Here is a 27,094-nt window from a genome sequence, read left to right as displayed (position 1 = left end):
AGGAGGGACTGCAAATAGGGGGTAGGAGGGAGGCAGAAAAAAATTGACTACCCTTTAGTACCTTAAAACTGAGAAAGTGAATTTTAAAGTAAAACAAAACTGCTCAGCTATTGCATGTAGAAAAATCCAATAGATTATTAATAAAGGGCAAACAACAAAATTTAATGGCCATTAAATATAGAAAAAGTGTTTTACTTAGCCAATTGTACAGAAACAAAGTTAAACACATAAAGTTTACCAAGTTGGTGAAAAGTAATGTGGGGTGTGGGAATAGCAAAATTTATTATTGATGATCTGTGTAGTTTTTCTGGAGGGCAATTTGGAAATACTTCAGTATTCATATCTCTTGATGTAATTTATCCTAACACAATAATCAGAAATGTATAAAAGTAAGGAAATCTACCACAGGATTATTTGTTTATAGCACAGGGTTCTTTAATAGTGTAAAAGTTAAAATAACTTAAAATCTGACAAGAAGGATATGGTTGAATATATTAAGAGTTCCACACTATGCAGTGAGTAAAAATAACATTCAGAATAGGCCTTGAGAAAGTATGACAATATTTTGTGACAAAAAGCATATTCAACTGCAGCCATCTATGTTCTTTGTGTAAAAAATGTGCACACACCCATAAGAAGAAAAAAAAAGACTAAAGTAATGCTCCATTGTTAACTGGTTATTTTTAAGGGTTAGGATTACAAGTAATATTCATGTTATTTATACATTTAGATTTTCTAAAAGCAGCATATAAGTTATCAGAGAAAAAGTATTTTTTAAAATATATTTTTATTGATTTCAGAAAGGGAGGGGCAGAGAGAGATAGAAACATCAATGATGAGAGAGAATCAATGATCCTCTGCCTCCTGCATGCCCTCTACTGGGGATCGAGCCCACAACATGGGCATGTGCTCTGACCAGGAATTGAACCATGACCTCCTGGTTCATAAGTCGACACTCAACCACTGAACCACGCCAGCCATGCTAATATTTTTAAATAGAGTTATAGATGATATGGGGTTCTACCAGACTTGCTAATCCATTTAAACTCAGAGCCCTCTACCCAGGTATGGAGCAGCCATAATAAATAACATATGCAATCATATAAAAACAAAATCAGTTTATTTGGATTTGGGACTATGAACAGTTCCATCTCTACTACCTGACCTTCTCCCACTGTAATTCCTGAACTTAGAGGGGCTTGGACTCCGGCTCCGGCTCCGGCTCCTGCTTCGGCTACGGTGGCTCTTGCTCCGGCTGCCCCGGCCCCAACTGTGGTCCCTTTTTCTTTCTCTACTTCGTGAACTGTGCCTTTCACGACTTTTTGCTGTGTGTCTGTGAGACTTCTTATCCCTGTGGGTACTTCTTCTTTTCCTCTCAGCTTCTCCATTCCTTTTATAGAAACGGGCCAGACTGGGGCTTCTTCTCCTCCTGGGCCTGCCATAGTACTCATCATGGTGGCCCATCCTCTCTCTCCTCTCTGAGTTCTTAGCAAAGGAAGAAGAGCCAGACCGATCCGGAGACAGGTAGATGTCCCTATTAGCTTCCCAAAATTCGTTGTTGGGATTTCTGAACACGTGAAGAAAGTTGCAGTGTTTTCCTCTTGGGCATTGCTGCATTTCATATAAACCTGCAATGGCACAGTGAGGAAATAGCATTTATTGCTGGCACTTTATCCTTCTTAGAAAGTCCATTTCTCATGTTGGACATGACAGAACTATTTTCTTCTTTATATTATTTAAAAGGGGCTTACATAAATTGATGTCACAGTTTTGGTTCCCAGAATTTCAAATATATTCAAGTGCTCTAACAAATGGCACTGTGAAAAGTAACAAATCAGAAATCTTAATTAGCAGGATATCCTGTTTCTCTACTGGATTACTGTGTGGTGTGCAAGTGACACAAGTGGTAACTCCAACTTTTTCAAGGGTTTCACCATCCCACTCACTGACAATGTAGATCCCTAATTAACACTTTAAGAAGAAGATGGTTAACACTGGCCTAACGCTTTTAAATTTACCAAGTATTTTTAATATGGAAGATTCTTGTGAAAGTGAAATCTAGTTGAACAACTCAGAAATCTTCTTGGGGTCCTCAAAAAAAATTTTTAAAGCAGTAAATTTCCCAAATATGTAAAACAGTTAAAAGAGAAATACCTCCATACCACACACTATATACAAAAAGAAAGTTAAAATGATGAGTCCTAAATGTAAGATACGAAGCTATGAAACTTTGAAATAAACATACAAGTAAAATCTTTGTGACACAGGGCTAAGCAATGGATTGTTAGATATGATAGCAAAAGCACAAGTTAAAAAAAGAAAAAACTTAGATAAATGGGTTATCATCAAAATTAAAAACTTTTGTACTTCAATGGCCACTGTCAGAGTGAAAAGACAACCCACATAATGGGAGAAAATATTTACAAATCATAGATCTAATAAAGGACTTATCTGTAGAATAAATCATGAACTCTTACAACTCAATAGCAAAAAGTCATGTAACCTACAGAAAAACAGGCAAAGGATCTGAATACACATCTCTCCAAAGAAAACAGACAAATGGCCAATAAGAAGGACACGAAAAAATGCTCAACATCACTAGTTAATGGGAAAAACTACCAAACTATTATTTTGAAAAACAAAACAAGTGAAATAGTCTCCTGCTTTGGGAGAGTCAAAGTCACACTCAGAATCACCTCAGTGAAACCATACTGGACTGCCAGGAACTGACAAAAGTAAACACCTTTGTGGATAAAACGGGCCCACTTCTTTCATCCCCCAAGCTTTTAAACTTAAGGTGTAATAGTTCTTCTCGTTTTCCAAAGCAAGGGATTCCAAAATATTCCCCCCCTTCAATAAATGGTTTTTAAGTGACAGCATCCATTACGACCAAGTTGCCAAAGATTCAGACTTTGTAAATTATGTATTTTTAAATAAGAGGTGTTAAGCAGACACGTGTAAAGCAAAGAAAAGTAAAGGATCAGGATGTGCTCCCTTAAGACACAAATAGCTCCATCTCTTTGCTTCCGGTACCTTAGCAATACAGTTTGGCTAAAACCATCCAAGAGAAATAATAAAAAAAAACAAAAAAACACAAGGCCATCAAAATTGCTGGCTACTCAAGGGACTGACTCATTTCCTGATTTGGGGCCACTGTCGATGAGTCAGTCTGACTGAATGTGCTCTCACCACATCCCACAGCTAGAATCAATCTACTGCACAAAAGCATGTATTTCAAGTAAGGCAGGGGATGATACAGGTAATGTTTTAGGTGGCAAAGATGAGCAAAGATTCATTAGGGATAAAGATGGGGAAAACAACACAGCTTAAGTGAGGGGAGCCATCAATAGCAAACATCTCTGAAACCGCAATAAGGAAAGGTGGCTTCCAGGGCCCCAACTTCTCAGGCTTCCTAAAGAATTAGACATAGGGCCCCAGCACTGAGGACGAGAAGACCCAATTCTAGCCCAACTCTGTCACCAATACCCTGTGACCTCAATCATATCATGCACAAAGAGACACACAAGGTCTGTTACAGATCTAAAATGTAATGTCCTTTATATAATGATCTCAGCTCATCTACTGTGTGAGGTAAAAGCTATGCTTCACCTGTTTAAAATACAATTTTTTCACTAAGAATTTCCTTTTACATAACAGTAGAACAACTGGGGGAAAATCATCATGTTATATTTTACCACAAATTGCCATTTTCCACCGCGTCACTGGGCAGAATTCACACTGAAGCTGTCGTCCTGCATACCATCTTCCGTTAAACAGAGAAAAGGCCGCTTGGCATTCTTCTTCCCTTTTAAGCCACAAATTAAAGGACACGCTTTACAGTAACGTTCTAATATGTAGATTAATGCTGTTGTTAACAAACCCTCTTATTAGTTTATTGTAGGACCTCCAAGCTTACTGCTTTTGTACTACTAAGAGAGTACTCATTAGAACATTCCAGCTCCTGAAGCTCACCATTTATTCAGGAACCCTTTTTACCCACTCTCTGATGCATGGAAACTGGCTTGAGTCAAAGCTTCTTAAACCAAAAGATGGGACCATTAAAAATGCAGAAGTGTTTCCCATTATCAGTGCCCATTGTTTCTCAGTTAAGATCACTATTCTTATTACAATGGTTAATTTAACTCATTAGCCACGGTGTGGCCCAGGCAAACAACAAAAAAGCAGAAATGATACACTAACTACACACTGAGATTACTTGGGGCTTCAATTCCTGGCTCTTTGGATTTATACTTTCCTCTATTCTAGTTATCCCTTTCAGTTTGTATTTTATTAAAATCATATAAGTAAAAAATAGCTATATTACAAAAGATTCAAAACTATGTACTTATACAAAGAATGAAGTCCAAATGTATTCTTTTCAAATCCCTTCTATATTTCTGTATCAGCTCTTAATATTTACGTTTTTTAAAATACCATGCATATTAAAGCTGTATTATTCCGTGGAAAGAATCCCAGACACCAACATAGTCACAACACTATACTGCGACAAACTGTGAAGACATTTTATGTTCAGAATACTTACGATTGGTACTGAACATACACATTGCCCCTCAGATGAGGTTCCAAGTTGCAGCTGACCTAAGGAGCAATGAAGAATTCTATCATTAAAAAAAAAAAAAAAAAAAAAAAAAAAAACTAAGGAAAAGAAGTCCTTCAGCCATTAAATGCATTTTGTTCAGGTCAACACTACCAAAACTAGTTATTAATATAAGATCCCAGAATCGAAGTACTACCCCACTCTCACGTCTATTTAAGGTATACTTCAGCACATAGCGGTTTTGCAGGCCCCAATGAGCTGATCCCTGTTCATCCAGATCCTTTCCCCCCATAGATGTGAAATATTTCACATATGCACAGAAATCAAGAAAAAAAAATCAGCCCATCTACACACCACCCAAATTTAACACTGACATTTTCCTTTTTGACTGAGAATGTTTAAATATGTAAAACATTAAAGACCCAGTTGAAGCTCTTCTATCCTTTCCTCCCTCCTCCATCACATACATAGGCACTATCCTAAGGCTGGGCATATCCTTAACATTCCAAACATAAATACATACCTACACAAATATCCACAGCAACACATACACACACAGAAATGTATGTCCACTATGCATATATGGGCACACACATATTTATGTATACATATGCAAAGAAACACACATATATATATACACATATATAGATGTTGTATAGCATTGCTTTGCACATATTAAAATTTTACATAAATAGTATTTATTCCACATCCTTTTTTAAAGATGTAATCCCATAAACTTAAGGACTCATTTTCACTACTGTATACTGGATATATCAAATTAGCAAATCAGTTTGTCCACTCCTCGAATGACAGATATCCAAGGCGCTTCCAATTTTTCATCAACAAATTATTTTTTAAAATATATTTTTATTGATTTCAGAGAGGAAGGGGGGAGAGAGAGAAAGAGAGAGAGAGAGAAACATCAATGATAAGAGAGAATCATGGATCGGCTGCCTCCTGCATGCCCCACACTAGGGCTGAAGCCCGCAACCCGGGCATGTCCCCTGACCGGGAATCAAACTGTGACCTCCTGGTTCATGGGTCGATGCTCTACCACTGAGCCACACTGTCCGGGTGGTTATTTTATTTTTTTATTTGGTTTTATATAATGGTATACAAAGTCCTCAAATGTTCATACTAATGTTCAGCTTTTATTTTCAAAATAAATGTTTAATTTTACAAATTTGTTCCCGATTATTTTTATTAGAGTACCAAAAAAGAGGCAGGATCTGTTTGGGAAGCCACATCAGCTATACCAGGGACCTTAGAGATCACTTAAGCCAGTGATTCACAAAGACCCATTAATTAATTTTCCATGGTAAATTTAATGTTTTGGAAATTTTCCTACTAAAAATTTACTAAACAAACACCTTTCCATTTATAACTACCAATGTGATTAGCATGAGCTTGGCTAATAAAATTCTAAACAAAAGAGAACGAATACACCATGGTTAGTAGGTGGCTAGTTGTAGGTAATGGTGTGATTTCCACTAACTGGCCTGAAGTTTTGTGTGTTGTTTTTAAAAATACATTTTTATTGATTTCAGAGAGGATGGGAGAGGGAGAGATAGAAACAATCAATGTGAGAATCATTGATCGGCTGCCTCCTGCATGCCCCACACTAGGGACTGAGCCTGCAACCTGGGCATGTGCCATGACCAGGAATCGAACCATGACCTCCTGGTTCATAGGTCGATGCTCAACCACTGAGCCACGCCGGCTGGGCTCCACCACTGACTTCATGGAGCAGTGTAATGTAGGGACCCCGAGAGGGAAACCACTAATGTTGTCCAATCCCCTCACTTTCGGGATGAGGAAAAGGCATGGAGAGGTAAGGTGACATGTTCCAGAATGCAGGCCTAGCCAAACCGCACTAACATGGCTCCATGTAACGGGTAGCCAGGCAATTCTACTTGAGTGTTTACTGGTTGTGCTGAGAAGTAGTGTGAAGACAGAAAGGCATGCACAACAGAAATAAAAGGCAAAGGAGGGAAGAAAATGTGAAAATCTTAAAATTGGTAGGAATAAGTATAGCTTTGAATTTCACAAGAGCTACTGGTTAGCAGTTGCTCTGCTCTTGGCTATTTCCAACAAGCAGGAAAAAAACAATTTTATTCCTATTTTTCCCCAAATTATGGGACATTTTCCCTACCCTAACATAACAGAATCATTCAGGATTGGATCTGATCATTCACAAAGGAGGAGTCTTCATTGTGGTAGGATTCAACTACTAGGTCCTGCGAGCAGTGGCTATTACATCTGACTTCCCTCTTGCCTTAAGGAACATGTTAGAATAATTCTGTGCAATTTGAATGCCTTTTTTTCATCCCATTTGCTGCACCACAAACCATGACTTTGGGAATACTATGTTCAGTATTGCAATTATCCAATGAATAAAAATAATGTAAAGAAAAGAAATCAAGATCTACGTTCCAGTGTACTTCCAGAAAAAAAGAACATGCACCTGGCTTGGCACTGTCAACACAATGCAACAATATAACAATAATCTCAGTAAGTGGAGTGGTATTACACTGTGCACATTGCAGCTCTAGGTGAGACCCACTATCCACAGAGGGAGGGAGAGAGGGAGGTAGCATGTTCTCTGTCATAGGTGGCCTTTAACTGAATGCTGGTACTGCTGTCTGTAGGGACCTTCCGCAGCAAATTTACCAGCTAGAAGAGTTAGATCACAAAGGTACTAAAGTGATGAAAGCCTTTCCCATCTAGTCCCTGGCACCCAGGAACTTCCATGCTAGTACATGAGTTCATGTAGTACCTCTGAGAGAAGGGAGTAACATTAATTGAGTGCCTGGGTGGCCTACACAGGGCCAGGCATTGTACCACTGCACACGCCCCCACGCAGGCAGAAAGCCTGTACCCTAGCTCTCTTGTTCCATTGGGTACTTCAGTGGGAAGTGACCCAATCTCCTCCTTCATGTGCACTGTGCATGCCCACCTTGAACTGGATCACCTTCCCCACGTTCCTGAACTCAGGGAGCACGTCCTCATAGAAGTCCAGGAACTGCTGGTAGGTCTCCTCTTCACTGTACTCCAGGCTGGCGTCGGGGTCATAGTCATCCCTTCTGCACTGCTCCATTCCAAATGTTGTAAACATGCTTCTAATAAGAAGGGTGGGGCTCGATGTTGGGAAATTGTGTTTACGTGAACACCTGCATATGAAAGGAAAGTTTATATTAAGTAGTCTAATAGTTAGAAATTACACATAAAGTGCTTGCATTAAATTTGGAGATCAAGACTCAAGTAACTTGACTGTTTCGACTTAATTGTAAAATAAATCCATTCGGACATCAACTTTCAATACTTAAGAAAACTGTTTTAAGACTGAGCAATATATTGATTCCCATTAAAATGCAAAAATTATTTCCAAGTTCATTTGCCATTCAGGTACCCCATGTGGAACTTAGGAGGAAAGTAAGAACAATACAATCCTGGTTCTAAACAATCTTCAACTAACCTGATGTTTAGAGAATAGGGTAATCTAAGAGTAGCCAGCTAATGGAGTATTTCAACCTCATACATGTATAACATTTCATAGTTTTCATGGCATTTCTGCATTTTTCCCTCTGATCCTTGCAACCTGTTGGGAGAGTTGGGGCTAGTATTTCTCTGTACTTTGCAAAGAAGAAAGCACTTACCAAAGTCACATGGCTGGTAATTAAGAAAGGATCCAAGAGATCTGAGTTAACCTACAGTTCATTAAATGGTATGGCAAATGTAATTAATTTTTATTTAATTGAAGAAGACTAACCATTATGAAGAACAATTTTCTTTTCATTGTGTAAACTGGACCAGCCCATACCTGAATAATTCTTTAAAGATCTTTTACTTTTTATTTATATCCTTCTCCTAAAATAAAATGAGGGGGTGGGGGAATGTACTTCACAATTCCAAATCATCAAAATTTTCCTGGCCGAAACCGGTTTGGCTCAGTGGATGGAGCGTCGGCCTGCGGACTGGGGGGTCCCGGGTTCGATTCCGGTCAGGGGCATGTACCTTGGTTGCGGGCACATCCCCAGTGGGAGGTGTGCAGGAGGCAGCTGATCGATGTTTCTCTCTCATCGATGTTTCTGACTCTCTATCCCTCTCCCTTCCTCTCTGTGAAATATCAATAAAATATATTTAAAAAAAAAATTTTCCTGAATAGGTTTCTAGTTATAAAATTGATTAGGACACAACTTTTAGGGGAAAAAAACAACCCAGAACTTTTAGAAAGAAAAAAGTTGAAGAACTAGGCATATGCTAGAAAAAAATAATGGCCCTGAAATGACTAAATGTTTAACTCATCCTCACTTTCCATGTGTACAATATGTATCTGTACACCTAGTGAGATACTGCACACAGAATGCCCGCACACACTGTGCCCAGCTCAGAAATGTGCAGTCAGTGTTCATTAATGTGAAATGTTATTTTTCCAAAGGACCTGCCTAGATTATTCAGTTAGGGACCTTCTGATGAGATTCATCTTCCCAAGTACAGCTACTGACAGAACAAAGAGCAATGATTCAACCTAACTGGCAGTATTAGCTGTGAATCAGAATTTTACATGTATGAAGCACATGCAGAATTAAACAAGAAACCAATTTAACAAGGTTAACATCCTGATCATGGGTTTATTACATCTAAATAAACTTGGTTCTAGTTCCCAGGGTGTCAAATGAGTGTTTGTGAGTTCTGCACATGGACCATCTGTTCGGATCTCAAAGAGTGGGAGACCCATATTTTCAAAGAAACTCCCCACTCGGTCCTGAAGGTCAGCCATGTTTAAGAGCCCCTTGTTTAGAACATGCTACTTACCCATTACTCAGATACTTAAATCAAGTAAAACTGGCACAAAATCACATACTTTAACATTACCTTACCCCAAGGACAGCCAATAAATGGTGTGGGTCTCCAAATGCCCCCTCAGGTAAAGCTAACTGTGGGGTCCTTTGGCCTGGCAGGCTGGGTGGAGGGGTGGGGGGGAACGGGACTGCAGGAGGTTGGCCAGCTGTGGGAGGTTGGCTGTGGGAGCACACTAACCACCAAGGGACAGCTCCTGTGTTAAGCATCTGCCCCCTGGTGGTCAGTGCGTGTCATAGCACTGGCCGGTCTTAACAGTCACTTAGGCTTTTATATATATAGATATATGTCTGTATATATCTATATATATATACACACACACTGCAATTAGGATGCAATCCTTTATTGAAGGTCTCTGTAAGAAACATTCTCATGAAAATTACATATGCAACTGTTAACAAAACATCTATCAAAGTTATTGTTCACCTTCCTATTCAATGTCTTTACATGGTATTTAATGGGAGAAACATTTAGAATTCGATACCAGGAAAATTTCTGCCTTTCCAGAGATACTGCTCATTCTTCCTTTTTGGTAAGAACTACACTGTATAGCTCATCATCTGCCTTGGATATATTCAAATCCAGTGCCAAATATACTGCACATTCACAACCCACTTTCTCCTCCTTTTCCTTAATTTCGATTTCTTTTATTTTATTAAACTTAGTGCAGAAGACCCTGAGTTTTCTTTATACCTCACGCATTTCCTTAGTACAGGAAATGCGTGAGGTATAAATAACTACTCTGGTAAGTTTTACCTTTCATCAGTAATTATGTTCCTTTAGGAAGAAAAAAATAACCCCCCTCAAAGCTCTGACTCTAAAATATATCAACTCCAGAAAGGTTCTAGAATTGAACTGTACTAATTACAGAAACAAAACATAAGAAATGCTTAGGCTATGGAAGTACTGACTGATGATGTGACAGATCTCAACAGAAAAGAACAGTTGTGCGATCCAGAGCAAGTCCCTACGGCTCCCTGTAAAAAGGGCACAGTGTTTTTGTTGGAAGGGATGGTGCTGGATTTTGTAACTGCTAATTTCTTAGAATTTGATTTCACAACTCACCACTTGAACAATGAAAATATCCAAATTGCACCGAAACCGGTTTGGCTCAGTGGATAGAGCGTCGGCCTGCGGACTGAAAGGTCCCAGGTTCGATTCCGGTCAAGGGCATGTACCTTGGTTGCGGGCATGTCCCCAGTGGGGGGTGTGCAGGAGGCAGCTGATCGATGTTTCTCTCTCATCGATGTTTCTAACTCTCTATCTCTCTCCCTTCCTCTCTGTAAAAAATCAATAAAATATATAAAAAAAAAAGAAAATATCCAAATTGCTGTCCTACTTTTTTTTAATAGTTGTGATGGTAAAATGTCATATGCCTAACAAAATATTAAGAAACGTTCACAAACTAATATGACCACTGTATTTCCTTGAAAAGACTCTCAGGGGTGAGTTTTGAGAGCCTGATAGGCCATAACCCTTTCCACAAATAAGCACTGTCAACTGATTTCCTGAAACTGCTTAGGACATTTCCCCTTCTAACTTATGCCCACCAGAAGAAGAATCCCAGAATCAGATGACCACAGTCTTAAAATTCAAGGAAATGTTAGAGATATGTTTCATCAATGAGGAATCCTGCAGCTGGAAGACCTTAAATGCAATCTGGTTCAACTATCCACACAAATATAAACTACTCATGCTGTCTTAATTGCACATTGGTGTTTTACATAAATCATTATTATTTCTTGATGAAATTGAGCATACATTTGGAAAACACTTGTAAAAGTACAAAGGGAAATAAAGTTTCATTAGTCCCAGTTCCTCAAGAGGAAACTTTCACTATTGACCAGATCCTGTGACTCCTTTCAAAGATCGTCTGGGCATAAATAATCCTACTATCTACACTAATAAAAGAGTAAGATGAAAATTGACCATACTTTCGTGACGCCCACCAGCCAATCAAGAGTGAGTATGCAAATTAACCCAACAAAGATGGTGGGTTACTTTGCATATGCAGACGCCAAGCAGCCGGGGGCAGGATGGGATGCTTGTGTCGGATGCAGGCATTCCGCACCACCCCAGCCACTCCGGGCCTCTGGGCAGCGTGCGAAGGCAGAAAGGTGGCTCCGGCCAGAGCGAAGGCGGTGCCAGGAGCCAGGGGAAGGCCCATTCTTGCACAAATCTTCGTGCATCGGGCCTCTAGTAAAATATAAAAGGAGTTAATCACCCTGCATTTGGGACTTTCAATCCTGGGGCACATTAGGAACACTTGAGGACATTTCAAAACTAAGGCTTCCCAAGTCTCAGAGACTCTGATTTACTCGAATGAGGACATACTTTTTGTTACAGTTTTCTAGGTGATTCTAATGTGCATCTAGGGTTGAGGACCATTGTTCTTACAAAAATGTAAAATGGTATTAACGCTTAAATTTAAAAAGAAATTTAAAGAGAAAGATAGAGAAGGTTCATAGAGAAGGTTCATATTTTCAAAGAAGGAAATTATCTCATGGAAGGGATAATTTTATGAATAAGATAAACACGAGAGACAACATACAGTTTCTCATCAAATACATATGAAATTGCCTATTCATATCCCTTTTTGGAATTAATAGGACACTAATATATGATTAGATATTTTATTCTGCAGAATGCATAGTAATTATTAGATTTTGCCTTGGGTGGATTCATTCATCATTATGAATTATTTACATAATTTGAGTTACTCATTCATAAACAGGTCAAATTATAAAAATCGCCATTGCCTGGCATACAGTAGCTATGAAGACATCAATGCTTAATTTTCCACATGAATGTCTTGTTTCAAAAGCACTGATGCAAGCAAAGAGGCAGGGAATAAGAGTTTCTCAGAGAATAATGACAACGATAACAAAAAACACTCCAAGAGTGCTGGCCATTTTCCTGACACTATTCTACCTGCTTTCCCTACGTTCACTCTAATAAGGGGTTCACTCATTTCAGCCTTAAACCCCTTATTAGAGGGTAGGGGTGAAGTGTGGGGGGGAAGCAGAAGACAGACATCTAGGGAACTGGAGAAGCAGTAAGAACATAGCAGATGCCTGACCGTGAACACCTCAAACTCAAGCCCAAGTCACCCCTAAAAACAGAACTCAAAAAGCTCAACATTTTGAGGCACTTCATTCTGACATGATAAAGCAAAATTAGTTACCTATCTCCAAATCTGCAAGCTCCCGTTTTACTGTAGAATGGACAGTTAGCTCGATCTTTCTCCATTATTCTTACATCCGTGGGTGGTTCTGGGTTTTGCCATGTGGCACTATTTTCCAACTGTTGAAAATAACCATGATCCATTAAGAATTAAATGTTTAAAATGTATTCAACTGTATTGGTCATAAATAAAGATGGATTCTCTTATTAATATTAAGTTGTAACATGTAATTTATGTTGTAACATGTAATGGAGACTTGAAAAGCAATTGGGCTGAGACACAAACTGTGTCTCTCTTGGTTCCCTGTCACCACTCATTATCAGGCATCATCACGGCGACCAAGAGCAGTCACCAAGGTTTCCCTTTGTCCAGGCATTCTGAAAATGGCCGAAGGAGTTTTTAGAGAACCACCCCTGAGAGAAATCAAGGTTACTCTGAAGCAGGAAGGTAAAGGGTCCATTGTAAGGAGGGGGTAAGAGTGTGCACTGTTTCTTATTCATACATTAAGGAGTATAAACAAGGACAGCCCAAAGGGGTGATTCAATACCATTTGCTTTTATTCATTGATAACTTCTGCAGTTCTTGTTGTTGCATAAATCACAGAGGTGCAAAAGTAACCCAAGATATTTCAGACATGATCTACAGAGCCAACCGCAAAATTAACATTGCTGGAAGTATTGTTTTTAAAGAAATGCTCATCAGTCTCAAATTCTTAATGAAAGGTTTTGAAAATACCTCATTTTCAGCCCGCTCCAGCATCTTCTGCACAGCCTCCTACAAATGGTGCAAACATAGGACTAGTGAAAACCTGGAAGTCAGGTAAGTCACATCTGGTTTCTCTGGTTAAGAATCTAATGTGTAAAAATTTTAACAACCCATGCATACAAAAAGTTTCAGTTTCTAATTTGCTTTCTACAGCACCGATCTTCTGAAAAGATTTCAAAGTTGAGTTTTCATTCAAATAGGACATTTACTGGCTCAGATTGCAAAACATTGAAAATACCTTATAATAGTAACAGTCATATTTAGTATATTTGAGCATATATGTCACGTTCTAGTTTTTAAGATGAGGTATTATGAATATTATAAAACATAATGGTAGCGGAAACATCATAAACATTTAATATATGCTAAAATATGACATGAACAGTAGTAATTAGGATTGATGAAAAATCTCAAACTTTTCAATAAGGCAAAGGAAGTCCTGCAATATGCCAATAGATTTGACCTTATTGGCATTTAAACAAGTTTTTGAAATTATGATCAACAGACTTTTCTTCCCTAGCCCCTTAAAGCATCACATAAAAGATTCATCTACCTAGCTTCTTTCTTAATAACTCTACCTGGTCATGTAAGACCAGTAATTTAAGGTCCTCAGTAACTTAAAAGCTCAAATGAAAACTACCTTTTCCCTACCTCTCACCCCATTTCAGTTTAAACTAAAAACCTACAAGGGTATGACTTAAACTCCCCTTCTTTTCTTCCCCTCCCTATGCATTCAATCTACCAGCTAGAGTCCTATTAACTCTGCCTCAACACACCCCAAATCTGTGTACTTTTCTGTATTAAGCACTACCCTCATCCAAACCAGCACCATGTTCTATCTGGAACAGCTGCCTTCGAACTGATCACCTTATTTTCACTTTTGCCTCCTTGCTCACTACCCCCTTCTTTATACAAAAGTTAGAATGATCTGTTAAAGGTAAAGATATAAATTAGATGAAGTCACTCCCTGCTTAAAAACCCTTTAATGGCTTCCCATTACTTTTAACATAAAATCCAAATTCCTCCTTCGAATCCAGGTCTTACATGATCTGACCCTGCCCACCCTCCTGACCTCTCCACCTGCCTCTCTCTTCTTTGGTCTCTAGGATTAAGGCACCCTGACCTTCTTTCCACTCCAAGCACAGGCCTCTTCCCTCTGCCTGGACCCCTTTTCTCCCTGAGATCTCTGCACTCAGGTGTCAGCTGACAAATAGGCTTCTCATAGAAGTCTACCTTGACCAGGCAATCTGCAAAAGTACTTGCCTACCCTAGTCACTCTATCACATGACTCTGCTTTATTTCTTTACAGCACCTAACATGACCTTATAGCACTTAAAATGAGCTTTTTTTTCTTACTTATCATCCAGCTCTTCCCTCTAGAAAACTAATTCAATTGAGAGCAGGGACTGTCTTTTTTGATACTTTATCTCTATCCACTAGAGAAGTATCTAGCACAGAGCAGAAACAGACTGCATATCCCTATTTATAAGCTTAGAATCCACTTCATTTTACTCGTTTCTCCTTAATGTCTCAACAGACTTCCTTTGAAATAAATGCCTTAGCTTTTTGAAAAAAAAGCCTTAGCTTTTATCTCATGTCAGAAAGACTGCAATTGAAGAACATTCTACTACTAAAATGGGAATTGATTAGTCTCTATTAAAAAATGACGAGTTCCAAATGACTGCCCTGTCCCTAAAACCTAGGGTGGTCCTGTCTTATCTGGAAAGCAGTGCTCAAATATGGGTGTCTAAAAAAACTTGCACTGGAATTAACTGATAGCCTGAGACACAAAAAGCAAAGGTCAAAGAGGCTGCTTCTACCCCATCATGACTAGGGTGTAAATAAATGCATTTTCCCCACGATATAGTGATTAATTATCCAATTTTATACTAATCAAACCCAGCAATATTACAGAAAAGATACATCCTGATGAATGACTCAGGAAAGATGAGCTGTGATATCTTTGAAATAAATACACTGTTAAGGAACAGCAACAAAATATACCAGATCTTTAAAAAAGAATCCCGAAGATACAGACAGGAGATATGTACATATAACCTTATAGATTTTTTTAAATGAGCAACTATGTGTTGGCTACAATTGAATTATAGCCCCAAATGGAAAGGAAGTCAAGATTTAATAACAAAATACCTTCCTAATTCAATATTTGAGTTCCTGATTTCTTTCAATTAACTAATTCTTGCTGACATGTCATAAGCAGTTAACTCTTATAAATCAAATAAATGTGGAAACTATACAAAATATTATTCTATAAGTCAACCCATATACAACAGCATTTGCTCTAGAGTGGTACATAGTATAAAGCAGGGGCCCACTGCCTGTTTTTGTAAATAAAGCAATAAAGTTTTATTGGAACACAGCCACAACCATTCATTTACAGATTATCTATGGCTGCTTTCACGGCACACTGGCAGGGCTGGGTGTTTGCAACAGACACCGTATGAACCATAAAGCCTAAAATGTTTATGCTTTGGCCCTTTACAGAGTTTGCCAATCCCTGGTAAAAAGGGTAAGATGGGTAAAGCTGAAGAAAAACCTTAATTAAAGTATATGCCAATGCACAGAGGAAAAACTCTAGAGCACCAGAAGCAAACCCTAGTGTATACTTTACTAAAAACGTGACTCTCTAAACAAAAAACCGGAGCCCAAGCCCTGCTATGCCTATACCTTAATCTTCAACCCCATCACTTGCCACATCAGCTCACTAAGAGGATACGCAGTGCGTTTATCCTCCTGTGACAGGAATCACCTCTCTTTCTCTCTTCTCCTGTAGCTTCTGCTCCTCCTCTTCTTTCTCTTTTCTCTGCTGTTCTTCCCATTCTTCCTTTAACTTTCTCTTTACAGGAGGGAAAAAGGAAAAGTAATATTTTTTTCAGACTTACTTTTTATAACATTTCACATACAGGACAAATGAAACAATTTTTTTACAACATTTGTAAAATGGATGATATCCATTTTTTTAAATTCAAGATATATAACTCTTAATGAGTTTTGGGTTAACTAGTTAGTCAACTGGTTATCTGATAATACTGTACCTCCTGTTCTTCCTGCCGTCTTCTAGCTGCCTCTTCCTTTTCCTTCTTTATTCTGAATTCTTCTTGTGCCTTCTGCTCCCGCAGCAACCACTCCTCATGTAATTTTTGCCTATAAATGTGGTAAGGCAATCAAATAAAAGAAATGGGCATTAATCTACAAATACACACACACACACACACACACACACACACACAAACACAAAAGCAAAAAATGGCACGTTTGGGAATGATTAAACTATCACGAAAGACATTTTCTAGAAAGCCGTTAAGTGGGAGTAAGAGGGTCAAAAAACATGAGTAACGATCTTAGAAAAGCACTACACTTACTTCAGCAACTGTCTTCCTAGAAGGCAATAGCTTAAAATCACTATTTCTACATTTTGTATTTATGACATCTCTCACATAAAACAATGACACTACAACTTTCCCTGTAGGTTGACCATAGTTGATGTTTACCGGTAGGTGCCAATAAAGCGAGTAACAAGTTTCAAAGCCACATCTAGCTTTTCACATTCAAAATGTATTACCCTTCCTATTCTGCACATTCTAAAAGTGGCAACTGCAGGATTGCAGCAGTAGGGAAAACTGGCATCTTCTGCCATAAGCCTTTGGACTGCTACTATATACAGTTAAGAGACTCCTGTGGTTTGCTCCAAGCGCTGAAAACAACTTAAAGAAGGAAAATAAAACTAAATCATCATGTCTTTAAAATGAAGAAAGTTACAGGTTTTAAGAAAAGGTGACAAGGAGTTATAAAAATAAATTAGCAGGTGTCCAGTTTATTTTAAAAATGACCTATTATAAAGAGTGATGCTATCTTAAAATGGTGTCCTGGACATCAAATATCACAAGTTTCTAATTTAAAGATGGGTTATGGCTCAAAAGTTTATTAGCCAATCGGGGGTGTTTAGAACCCAGATTGCATTTCCCAATGGAATCTGGAAATGGAAAATGAAATATGAGAAATTATTCTATATCTCTTCAGCAACATTAGGAGTTAAATAAGGTTTTATGTCTAGGGACCTAATCACAATTTCAAATAATCTATGGGGAAAATATATTCCATTTCCAACTGCAGATTCTAGGAACATGTCTTTTAGCCATGATAGAGACTGGCATACTGCAAATGTTGAAAGTTATACATGGATTTTTGACTGTGCAGGGAGTTGGTGCCCCCAACCCTCATGTTGTTCAAGGATCAACTGTGTAACATTACTGTAACAGAAATCTATAATAACAACAACCAGAGTTATCACAGCACCTCCTATCTGCTAACACTATGTTAAGTACTATGCATTTACCCCGATTTTATGAGGTAGGTACTATGATTGACTTTATCTCTATATTTAAGGCAAGGAAATTGAAGCTTAGAGAGATTAAGCAACTTGAACACAACTAGCAAGTAGCAGGGCCAGGACTGGAATGCATATCTGGCTGAATCTACTCCATGTTCCCAATCACTATTACATTTTTTTCTGTTTGGCATTTTGATCAATTCATCTATTTATGTGCTTAGGTAGATAACAGGAATTATAAGAAGCAACATTTCTAATGAACACACTAAATAGAGAGTGTCTATAAAGTTTTTTCTCCTTTTAAAACTTTTTTACTTTTTTACTGTGGCAAAATATACCATAAAAATTTACCATTTTAACCATTTTTAAGTGTACAAGTGAGTAGCATTAAGCACATTCACATTACTATGTTTAACTTAAACAAAGACAAAACTACCCCCTGAAAAATACTAGAGAAAAAAACTAATATTTTTGTCATTTTGGGATGGGGGAGGCCTTTTTAAGTCAGACACCAAGGCAAGATTGCATGATGAAAGTTGACAGTATGAAAATCAAATGATGGTAATTAATGCTGTAAGCCAAGTTAGGATTGATAACAAATGAGATAAAATATACATCACACATATGACAGATAAAGAATATTCTTAATCAAGTTATAACACTGCTCACACAACAAACTTAAAAATATATAACAGAGAAATATGCAAGACTTAAGCAATCTATAAATATGTAATAAAATATATAAAGATACTCAACCCTACTAATTAAGAAATGTACATTTGAAACAATAAAATACAACTTTTGACTATAGGAGTTTATAAAATTGATAATACCTAGTGCAAGTGAAGGTATGGGGAGATGGGCACCTTGATTCACTGTTGGAGGGGCTGCAGACTGCAAACTGGGAAGCCCTTCCTACCTGCCCATCTACATTGTATGTGTATTTATCCTTTGATCGCAACCATTTCATTTCCAGGCATTTTCCTAAGGAAATAACAGGACAGTTACCAAGGATATATATGGTCACTGCAACTTTTTAAAAAAATCCTCACCAGATGACATGTTTTTCATGGATTTCAGAGAGAGAGGAAGGGGGATGTGAGAGAAAAACATCAATTGCATCCATATGCTGCCCAACCGGGATCAAACCTACAACTGAGGTACGTACCCTTGACAGGGAATCCAACCTGCGACCCTTCAGTGCTCTGGCCAATGATCTAACCACTGAACATACCGGCCAGTGCTTTTTAAAATGCAACTTTTTATATAATAGTAAAAAACCTGAATGTAAATTAATAGGACATAGTAAGCAAATGTTAGTTAATAGTAAATTACCTACATGTCCATTAGTAAATTATAAATTATGAATAAAGAATAAATTATGCTATATCTATATAATGAATACTATGTTGCCATTGAATTGGTTGAATTGGATCTCTGCATGAACACTAAATAAATGGCCTATATATTTAGCAAAAAAAGCAATTTACAGAAAACATATAAATATCATCCTATTATAGAAATACATGTACATTTTCTCTCTTACATTCTTTTTTTTAATATTTACCTGAAGGTATTTTTTAATGGATTTTTAGAGAGGAAGGAGGAGGGAGAGAGACAGAAAGATGGATTGGTTGCTTAATGTAGGCACCCTGACCAGGGAGGGATTGAACCCGAAACCTGGGTATGTGCCCTGACTGGTAATCGAACCCACGACCTTCTGGTGTACAGGACTATGCTCCAATCAACTCAGCGACACAGGCCAGGGCCCCCCCTTTTTTTCTCACATTCTTAACAGTGACTATCTTTGGGTGTGTTGAATTCATTAAAGCCCTTTCACTTTTTACACTTAATTGTTTGGATTTTTTTCAAAAACATTTATGAATTAGCAAAAACAGAAATACTTCCATTAAAAATATGACAACATCTCGTTATAGCCTGTCAGCTAGAGATTTAATTATCCAAGGTATTTTATGACTTATTTTGGACAGGGTGCTAGAAAGAAGACCCATATTAGTAAAGACATAATATTCAAATGAAATAACTGCTTCACAAGAAGTGCTTCAGTCTGTGCTGACCTCTCTATCTCCAACAGCTTCTCTTCTTGTTGCTCAATAAAAGATTCCTCCTCTTCCTCCTGCTTCTTCTGTGAGAGTCCTGGGGGAATTTAAATGTTTTATTAAACTATCTGAGAACAAAACCTTAGTCAATATTACAGGGAAAAATACAGATACATTCTTTAATTTTTACATTTATGGTATGATCCTGTTTTTAAAACTTTCTAATAATAAGGCTCCAACTGCCCAACTTTGGTACAATCTGAGCATCAAAATGAACAATATTAGAAGTTGATAAGACATTAAATTTAGAAAGTTAATTGATGGCTTCACAGTGATACTCAAAGAGGTGGTGGGGGTATGGGAGGAAACAAACATATTTGCAGAAGAATGGATTAAGAAATGTAGAAAGACTTAATTAGAAAAGCCATCACTTTTGCAACCCCCACTGTAACAAGTAATTTATACAAAGATGCTAAAAACATCAAACATTGGATGAAAGTTTGCTGTGATTTATTTATACCAGGGGTGGGCAAACTTTTTGACTCGAGGGCCACAATGGATTCTTAAACTGGACCGGAGGGCCGAAACAAAAGCATGGATGGAGTGTGTGTGAACTAATATAAATTCAAAGTAAAGGAGTGGAGGGGAGAGCAAGAGAACCGGATAGAATAGCCGGATCCAGCCCGCGGGCCGTAGTTTGCCCAAGGCTGGTTTATATCATCTCAAAATACCAGCCCAGAAGTGAACACTAATTACAAGGGGAAAACATTGATTGGCAATAATGACCACACTTAGCATCACAAGAAGTAGAACCACCTGACATTATAGCCCCCTCTCCCCCGTTGTATGCAATGAGAGCATCAGAGAGCATCAGCTTTGTAGGAATTTTGCATAAAGCGTATAACCTGAAGCTAATCAGGAGAAGACAGACTAATCCAGAATGCATGGCTTTTCAAAATAATCAATCTTGGTTTGAGAAAGTTTAAATATGGCCTATAAATCATATCACTGAATTATTATTCCTTCACTTGAGTGCAAATTTAGTATTGTGGTCCTTATTCTTAGGAGATGCAGGCTGAAGTATTTAGGGGTGAGTGGTCATGATATCTGCAACGGACATGCAAAGGTTCAGGAAAAAATGTGTACATATGTATCTAATGTTAACAATGGGCAAATCAAGGTGAAGGATTCATGAATATTTATGGTAGTATTTTTTTAAAATATATTTTTATTGATTTCAGAGAGGAAGGAAGAGGAAGAGAGAGATAGAAACAGAGATAGTGTACATGTATTTCTATAATAGGATGATATTTATATGATGAGAGAGAATCATTGTTCGGCTGCCTCCTGCACAGCCCCTACGGGGGGGATCCAGCCCACAATACAAGCATGTGCCCTGCTCAGGAATCGAATTGTCCAGGTTCATAGGTCAATGCTCAACCACTGAGCCACGACAGCTGGTCATATGGTAGTATTTTTTAACTTTCTGTACATTGGTACATCTTCAAAATAAAAACATGAGAAAACAAATTTTACTATAATAAACACATATCTTTTCCTATTCAGAATTAAATTTGAGGGGGAAAATGAGGACAACTAAAGTAACCTTAAGGAAATGTAACAGGAGATCTCAGGCTTAAGGAAAAAGATTTTGTGCCTGTCACACATATTGAGTTTAAGTATAACCCAAAGGTTCACCTTATCCTAGATAATTTACTTTTCTTAAGCAAATAAATTTTATTTTTTCAACACTTGAAATTAAAAGAAAGTCGGTAAAAAAAAATTGGGGTAAGTTCTAACTCACATAGAGTATCTAATAATTCAGATAATTAAATGAACTAAAGTACATAAAGGGCTCCCAAAGAACCTGGCACAGAGGCTATGACTGACTGACTTACAGAGGCATGTCCATATAGACATGGCCTGGACACAGCCAATATGCAAAAATATCTGTTGCCTGACTCACTCAACTCCTCATCATGCCTCAAACCAAGCTCACACACTCCAGGTGATTACTAAGAGTTCTGGGTGTAGCCTTTTCTCTACATATATGTATCCTTGCATATATTTGATCGTACAATATATCTAACTGTATTATACATGCAATTCTGTATGGAATCATGCCAGTTTTACAACTTGCTGACAAGGCAGCTCACTTAAGGTTATTTTAAACAGAATTGGGTGCTAAAGAGACTACCTGTAATTGAGAGGCCGACATTCCAGAAATTTCTACCAATCATTTGTCAACTCACTCTTACAGCAATTTTTTAGAATACCTCTAATCTAACCTTCTGGGCACTGTTTACCCATTTAATGTGTGCTACAATGAACAGCCTCTCCACAAAGGCTCACTCCCAACGCACTTTGCAAAGTCAAAAGGGATAAAAAAAAAAATCCAATGCAATACAAACAACAGCTATAGGATTTAAAATGATAAAGAAAAAAAGTAAGAGGTTTTTAAAAAGTGTTAGAAGAAAACAGATTAATAAACAAAGGTAGCTGAGAACTTTAAGGGGGTCGGGAGATCACTAACAGCAACAATAACTTGAATTACCCTGTTTTTCCTTTTATCCCTGATGCTTTATCCTGCCTCTAGGGGGCCAGTTTTAAATGAATAAAAAAGGAGGTGCTAACAAAAATTGCAGTTAAGCACACTGCTTTTTCCATTCTAAATATTCCAAGCATTGCTTCTAAATCAAGCATGTCAAACTCGCAGCCCACAGGCCACATGAGGCCCACAATGAATATTTTTGCAGCCCAGCCAATATAATGGTATGTAAGAAATCCTATCCTATATAATAAAAGGCTAATATGCAAACTGACTGAATGGTGGAATGACCAGTCGCTATGACGCGCACTGACCACCAGAGGGCAGATGCTCAACGCAGGGCTCACGGCTGGCAAGCACAGTGGCAGGAGCCTCTCCCGCCTCCACAGCAGCGTTAAGGATGTCTGACTGACAGACATCCCCTGAGGGCTCCCAGACTGTGAGAGGGCACAGGCTGGGCTGAGGGAACCCTCCCAAGTGCACAAATTTCATGCACCGGGTCTCTAGTGTTTTAATAAAAATTCCGTAACTTAATTTTTACAATATCCTATTATACATAATTATTAATAACTACGTTCACTAATGACTAATTACTATAATCACGTTACATTCATTTCCCTTACGCGCCTTATGCGCAGGTGCACCATTTCTCTCCACTAATACTAGCAGCGAATATTTTAGCAGCCGATGGCCACATCATTAGTCTTGGACTGACTTGTTTGGTGTGCACAGCAGGCAATATTTCGCTTTCCAAGAACAAGAAAAACAGGTTTATTTGCGTTACGCTTATTAATTTGTGCAGTTATTCAGTGTCTGGTAAGTTAATGTTCAAGAAAAAAATACTAATTTTTATGGAAATGTTCTATTATTTTATGTTAACAATTACTTATTTCAGCCCTTTGTATTCAGCATGTCTCTATCGAAATAAATCTACGTTTCTATGAAAATGGAAGCTTTTGTTTTTTTTGCGGCCCACATAAACTTAAACCTTATTTATTTGGCCTGTTAGCCTTTGAGTTTGACATGCTTGCTCTAAATAATTAATAGGCAACTCCAGTGGTAAATAAAACTTCTATGGCTTTATTTCTCAAGGCCCAAGAATCCTGGTTACTTGAGGCCAGGGTCTGTGAACTTCAAGAATTGTCAGGATAACTTAATAAGCATATTCTGGATAATCTGGATAGCAACCATTATAGCTCAGTACTCCAGTGTGATTTCAGTGCTTCCATCTGCATTTATAACTACTATATAATTTTATAACTAAGTTAGTAGTACTAATTTCATTATATTAAACAGACAAGTTTAATATATAAATGTTAGATTCCACCATGTGAAGGACAAATGATTTTATGGCCAGTACAGATGAATGTTCCACAGTATTTTAACAGAAAAATAACCACAGGGCAATAGTATTAATAGTAGCATTTCAAATTCCAATCAATGCCATAGTCATGTATCTGTCTCCCATCATCTGTAACATCAATGTAGATGTGTAATTCCAGTTGTATATATATTATTTTGTATATATATTATTTATAGTTAAGTTTGGTAACTAGTTTTATGCTTATATATTTCAATAAAGTATCATTAACAACTTGAGTCAACAAAGGGTCTCTTATATTACTAAAGTTTGAGAGAAACTTGCAAAATGTCTAAAATCCTCAACTCCTGCTGGTTTTGCAAGAAAAATATTCACCGAATACTTAATACGTGCAAGGGCTGTGCTAGCTGCTGTAATTCACGTGTGCACCTGTAACATTAGATAGTTCCTAAGTACCTACACACCATCAGTGGATGATGATTCACCAAGACCTCTTCCTCCTCTGTAGTACGGTAACGTGGTGTCCGACATGACTTGGGAAGCAGTAGCCCCAGCAATTCTTATCAGATACAATTCTCAGCATCCTTCTGACAGTGGCAAGGTAAGAGGGCAGTGGGAGAGCCATTTCATCCATACACAGAACACGGGATAAGAGGCCGGTTACCTGAGTCTCTCAACCGAGCGAGTTCCTGACGGCGTTTCTTTCGTTTCTCCTTCTTCAGGGCGGCCCTGTACTTTTTGTGGCTGGGAAAAGCAGACAAGCACACTCGCCGTCAGTGGACGCACCTGCCTGGGCTCCCCTCTCCTCGGCGCCCAATGACAGGAAATCCCTCGGCCGCTCGGGAGTGAAATCTTGCTTCCCGTGCTTTAATTATAGAACACGCATTTGCCATTCCCTCGCCCTTTCCCGCCCAGACGGCAGGTGTTCTCCATCCCGCCACCTGCTCTCCGGACCACCTCCCCGAGCCCACCGACGTCTGGGACAGGATAGAGCCCCGGGAGGGTTCGATCCGCTGCGGAGGCTCGCGGGCTTGGCCTAGCTCCCCTTTCCTTCCTGCTTGCACACCCTGCATGCCCAGGCTCGGCCCGCTCCGTCCCCTCTTCTAACCAGCTCATCTCCCTCAGCCCAACTTACCTTAGTTTGTCCGGAAGCATCACCGTCTGGGGCGCCGCCATGTTGCCAGCGCCGCCACGCCCACAAGAGCCTGCCGGGAAAGGCGGGCTCGGGAGAGCGCGCAGCTGCGTAGGAACCACGTGCCCTGCGGTCTCTCAGGAGGGCGGGGCGTGCCTCCGCCCAGACGCACCCAAGTTAGAAAACAGGAGGTTTCCGTAGGTGACTCGTCTCCCGAAACCCTGCACAAATAAATGTCTCCTTCTCGAGAAACCCTATACCGGCCTGCAAATAACTCTTCCCTCCTACTGCTCTCGACACCATAGTGGAATGGCTTGTGGCCATGAGGTTAAAGTAACACTTCTTCCTCTTTTCTCCTCATCCCCGCCCATAGCAGCTCGCCTTGCTTCCCAGTCCGACTTCCCAGGCTCCTCCTCCTTCCGCGATTCCACCTATCAGCGCCTCAGACCAAACTCCGGACTCACCCCCTTCCATTCACATCTGCGGGATGCAGAGGTGAACTTAACTCCCTGGCCTAGCTTTGTACCTCTCGCCTCCAAGTCAAAATTACTGAGCTACCCAATTACTAAACTGTCCCGGCTTCCCCTAGGTTCCTCCTTGGAATCATGCAACCGAAGCACAAACTACAAAAAGCATGTCCTACTCCCTCTTACAGACATTTGGAGTAACACACCTCCAAGTTGATCTTGTCCGGTTCAGTGCTTCAGTAATTAGAGGCTTTGGAGTTGGATGGGTTAGGAAACTCAAGCCTTGGCTCTCTGATCTTGAGTAAGTTCCTTAATGTCTAGTCCTCACTCTATCTATAAAAATGGAGATAGTAACAATAGTTTTCATACGTATGCTACGTATTGGCATGGTGCCTGGCAATAGTTGCTATATCATCACCGATGTGAAAACTTCCCGACCCCCTCAAGATGGGTTAGGTATTTGCCCTGCCTGTGCTCCAAGCATAGGTATTTAACCTTTTATAACACCTATCACACTATAGTGCACTTCGTTGCTTTCACACGTCTGCTTCTTGCACTGAATCTTTAACTCCTTGAAGGTAAAGACTTGGCAGTTATATTCCGAAACTAGAGAATGCCCTGAGTGATGCAGAATGTACCTACGCAAATCACCATTTTCTGATTTCCTGTGACCAGGACTTATGCTGAAAATTACTGCCATACTGAAAGCATCAGTTTTCGGGTTGCTGTAACGTTTCTTATAAATTGCACTAGACTTTCACATAATAACAAGAAGGAATGTCTTCTAGGAAGATAATCCTAATTTTAAAAGCCAATCCCATTTCCAAACTATAGTTACCATCATTAAAAGGATAAATCATAAGATAAAAATAAGGTATGTAAAAATTTAATGCAAGATACATTCTGCTATGATATTCTGATAAAACAAGGTTATCTTTATTCTGCAATATAACATATATTTCCTATTTTCCATGGTGACTAAAATACATCTACTTATTCTCAAGTAAGTATACTTCAGTTTATGCCCCTTCTATGGGAAAAATGCCTAAATTTCTATTTTATGTTGTCAGTAGAAAATAGCTGATTATCTAAAAAATATTTTACTTATATAAATCATGTAGTAGATAATGCTATTATTAAATGTCTTAGTTATTATAAAGAGACCAAAGGATAGTCCATAAGTATATTTTTTATTTACTGCAAGCATAAAGGGATTTTTTAAAAAATGTCTACTCTCTGAATGCCAGGTTTGGACTCTTCCAATTAGATTTTTTTCTTGCTCTAGTAGGACAATGGTATTAGGATTCACTCAATGGTCAATGCAGGAAACATCAGGAAAGAAAATTTCATTCTTTTTTATAAAATATGTTTTTATTGATTTTTAAAGAGAGAGGAAGAGGGATATAGAGATAGAAACATCAATGAGACTGCTGACTCCTGCACACCCCCAATTGGGGATTGAGCCTGAAACCTGGGTATGTGCCCTGACTGACCAGAAATTGATCTGGGGACTTCTTGGTTCATGGGTTGACGCTCAACCACTGAGCAACACTGGCTGGGCAGAAAATTTCATTTTTACCTACTATTAATTTCAGTATTAAATTTGTTCAAGGACATACAACAGGGTCTCAAGTCTCTGCAACCCTCATTGCTATGCCAAGGGATGAATATATATATATATATATATATATATATATATATATATATATATATATATATCCAGATTATAGTTATAACTTAAAATAGCAAGATAAACTACTTATGAATGCATATTAATATGAAAAATGCTGATTTGTAAAAACTGATTAAAAGTTTTCTTTGGAGGAGAGAACTATCCAGTGATAGTTG

At 38.5% G+C, this 27,094-nt stretch overlaps 1 protein-coding gene across 1 annotated transcript; it reads right to left on the bottom strand.

Moving 5' to 3' along the window:
* Nucleotides 1-420: 420 nt before the first annotated feature.
* On the bottom strand, nucleotides 421-25,148 carry ZRSR2 (zinc finger CCCH-type, RNA binding motif and serine/arginine rich 2). The gene is made up of 11 exons (XM_080652490.1): nucleotides 24,783-25,148; nucleotides 24,312-24,391; nucleotides 19,797-19,875; nucleotides 16,424-16,532; nucleotides 16,138-16,224; nucleotides 13,338-13,376; nucleotides 12,603-12,721; nucleotides 7,515-7,728; nucleotides 4,544-4,599; nucleotides 3,696-3,805; nucleotides 421-1,628 (listed from the first exon to the last, which is right to left on the bottom strand). Exons 1-11 carry the CDS (start codon nucleotides 24,821-24,823, stop codon nucleotides 1,120-1,122), a joined length of 1,443 nt encoding a protein of 480 aa, XP_080508616.1. The 5' UTR covers nucleotides 24,824-25,148; the 3' UTR covers nucleotides 421-1,119.
* Between the last annotated feature and the right edge of the window lie 1,946 nt (nucleotides 25,149-27,094).

Source organism: Plecotus auritus (assembly GCF_963455305.1).
Source record: "Plecotus auritus genome assembly, chromosome: X".
Lineage (NCBI taxonomy): Eukaryota > Metazoa > Chordata > Mammalia > Chiroptera > Vespertilionidae > Plecotus > Plecotus auritus.
The sequence above is the reverse complement of the archived record's forward strand: the minus strand, read 5'-3'. Positions and strand labels throughout refer to the sequence as shown.

Bases quoted from the DNA above. Each gene is read 5' to 3' on its own strand.
- ZRSR2 (XM_080652490.1), bottom strand. From the start codon at position 24,823: ATGGCGGCGCCCCAGACGGTGATGCTTCCGGACAAACTAAG. The intron at 16,533-19,796 runs GTCAGCACAGAC...CCACATTTATAG, and splicing joins AAGCTGTTGGAGATAGAGAG to GCAAAAATTACATGAGGAGT. The intron at 4,600-7,514 runs GTGGGCATGCAC...ATTGCTCCTTAG, and splicing joins GGAAGGTGATCCAGTTCAAG to GTCAGCTGCAACTTGGAACC.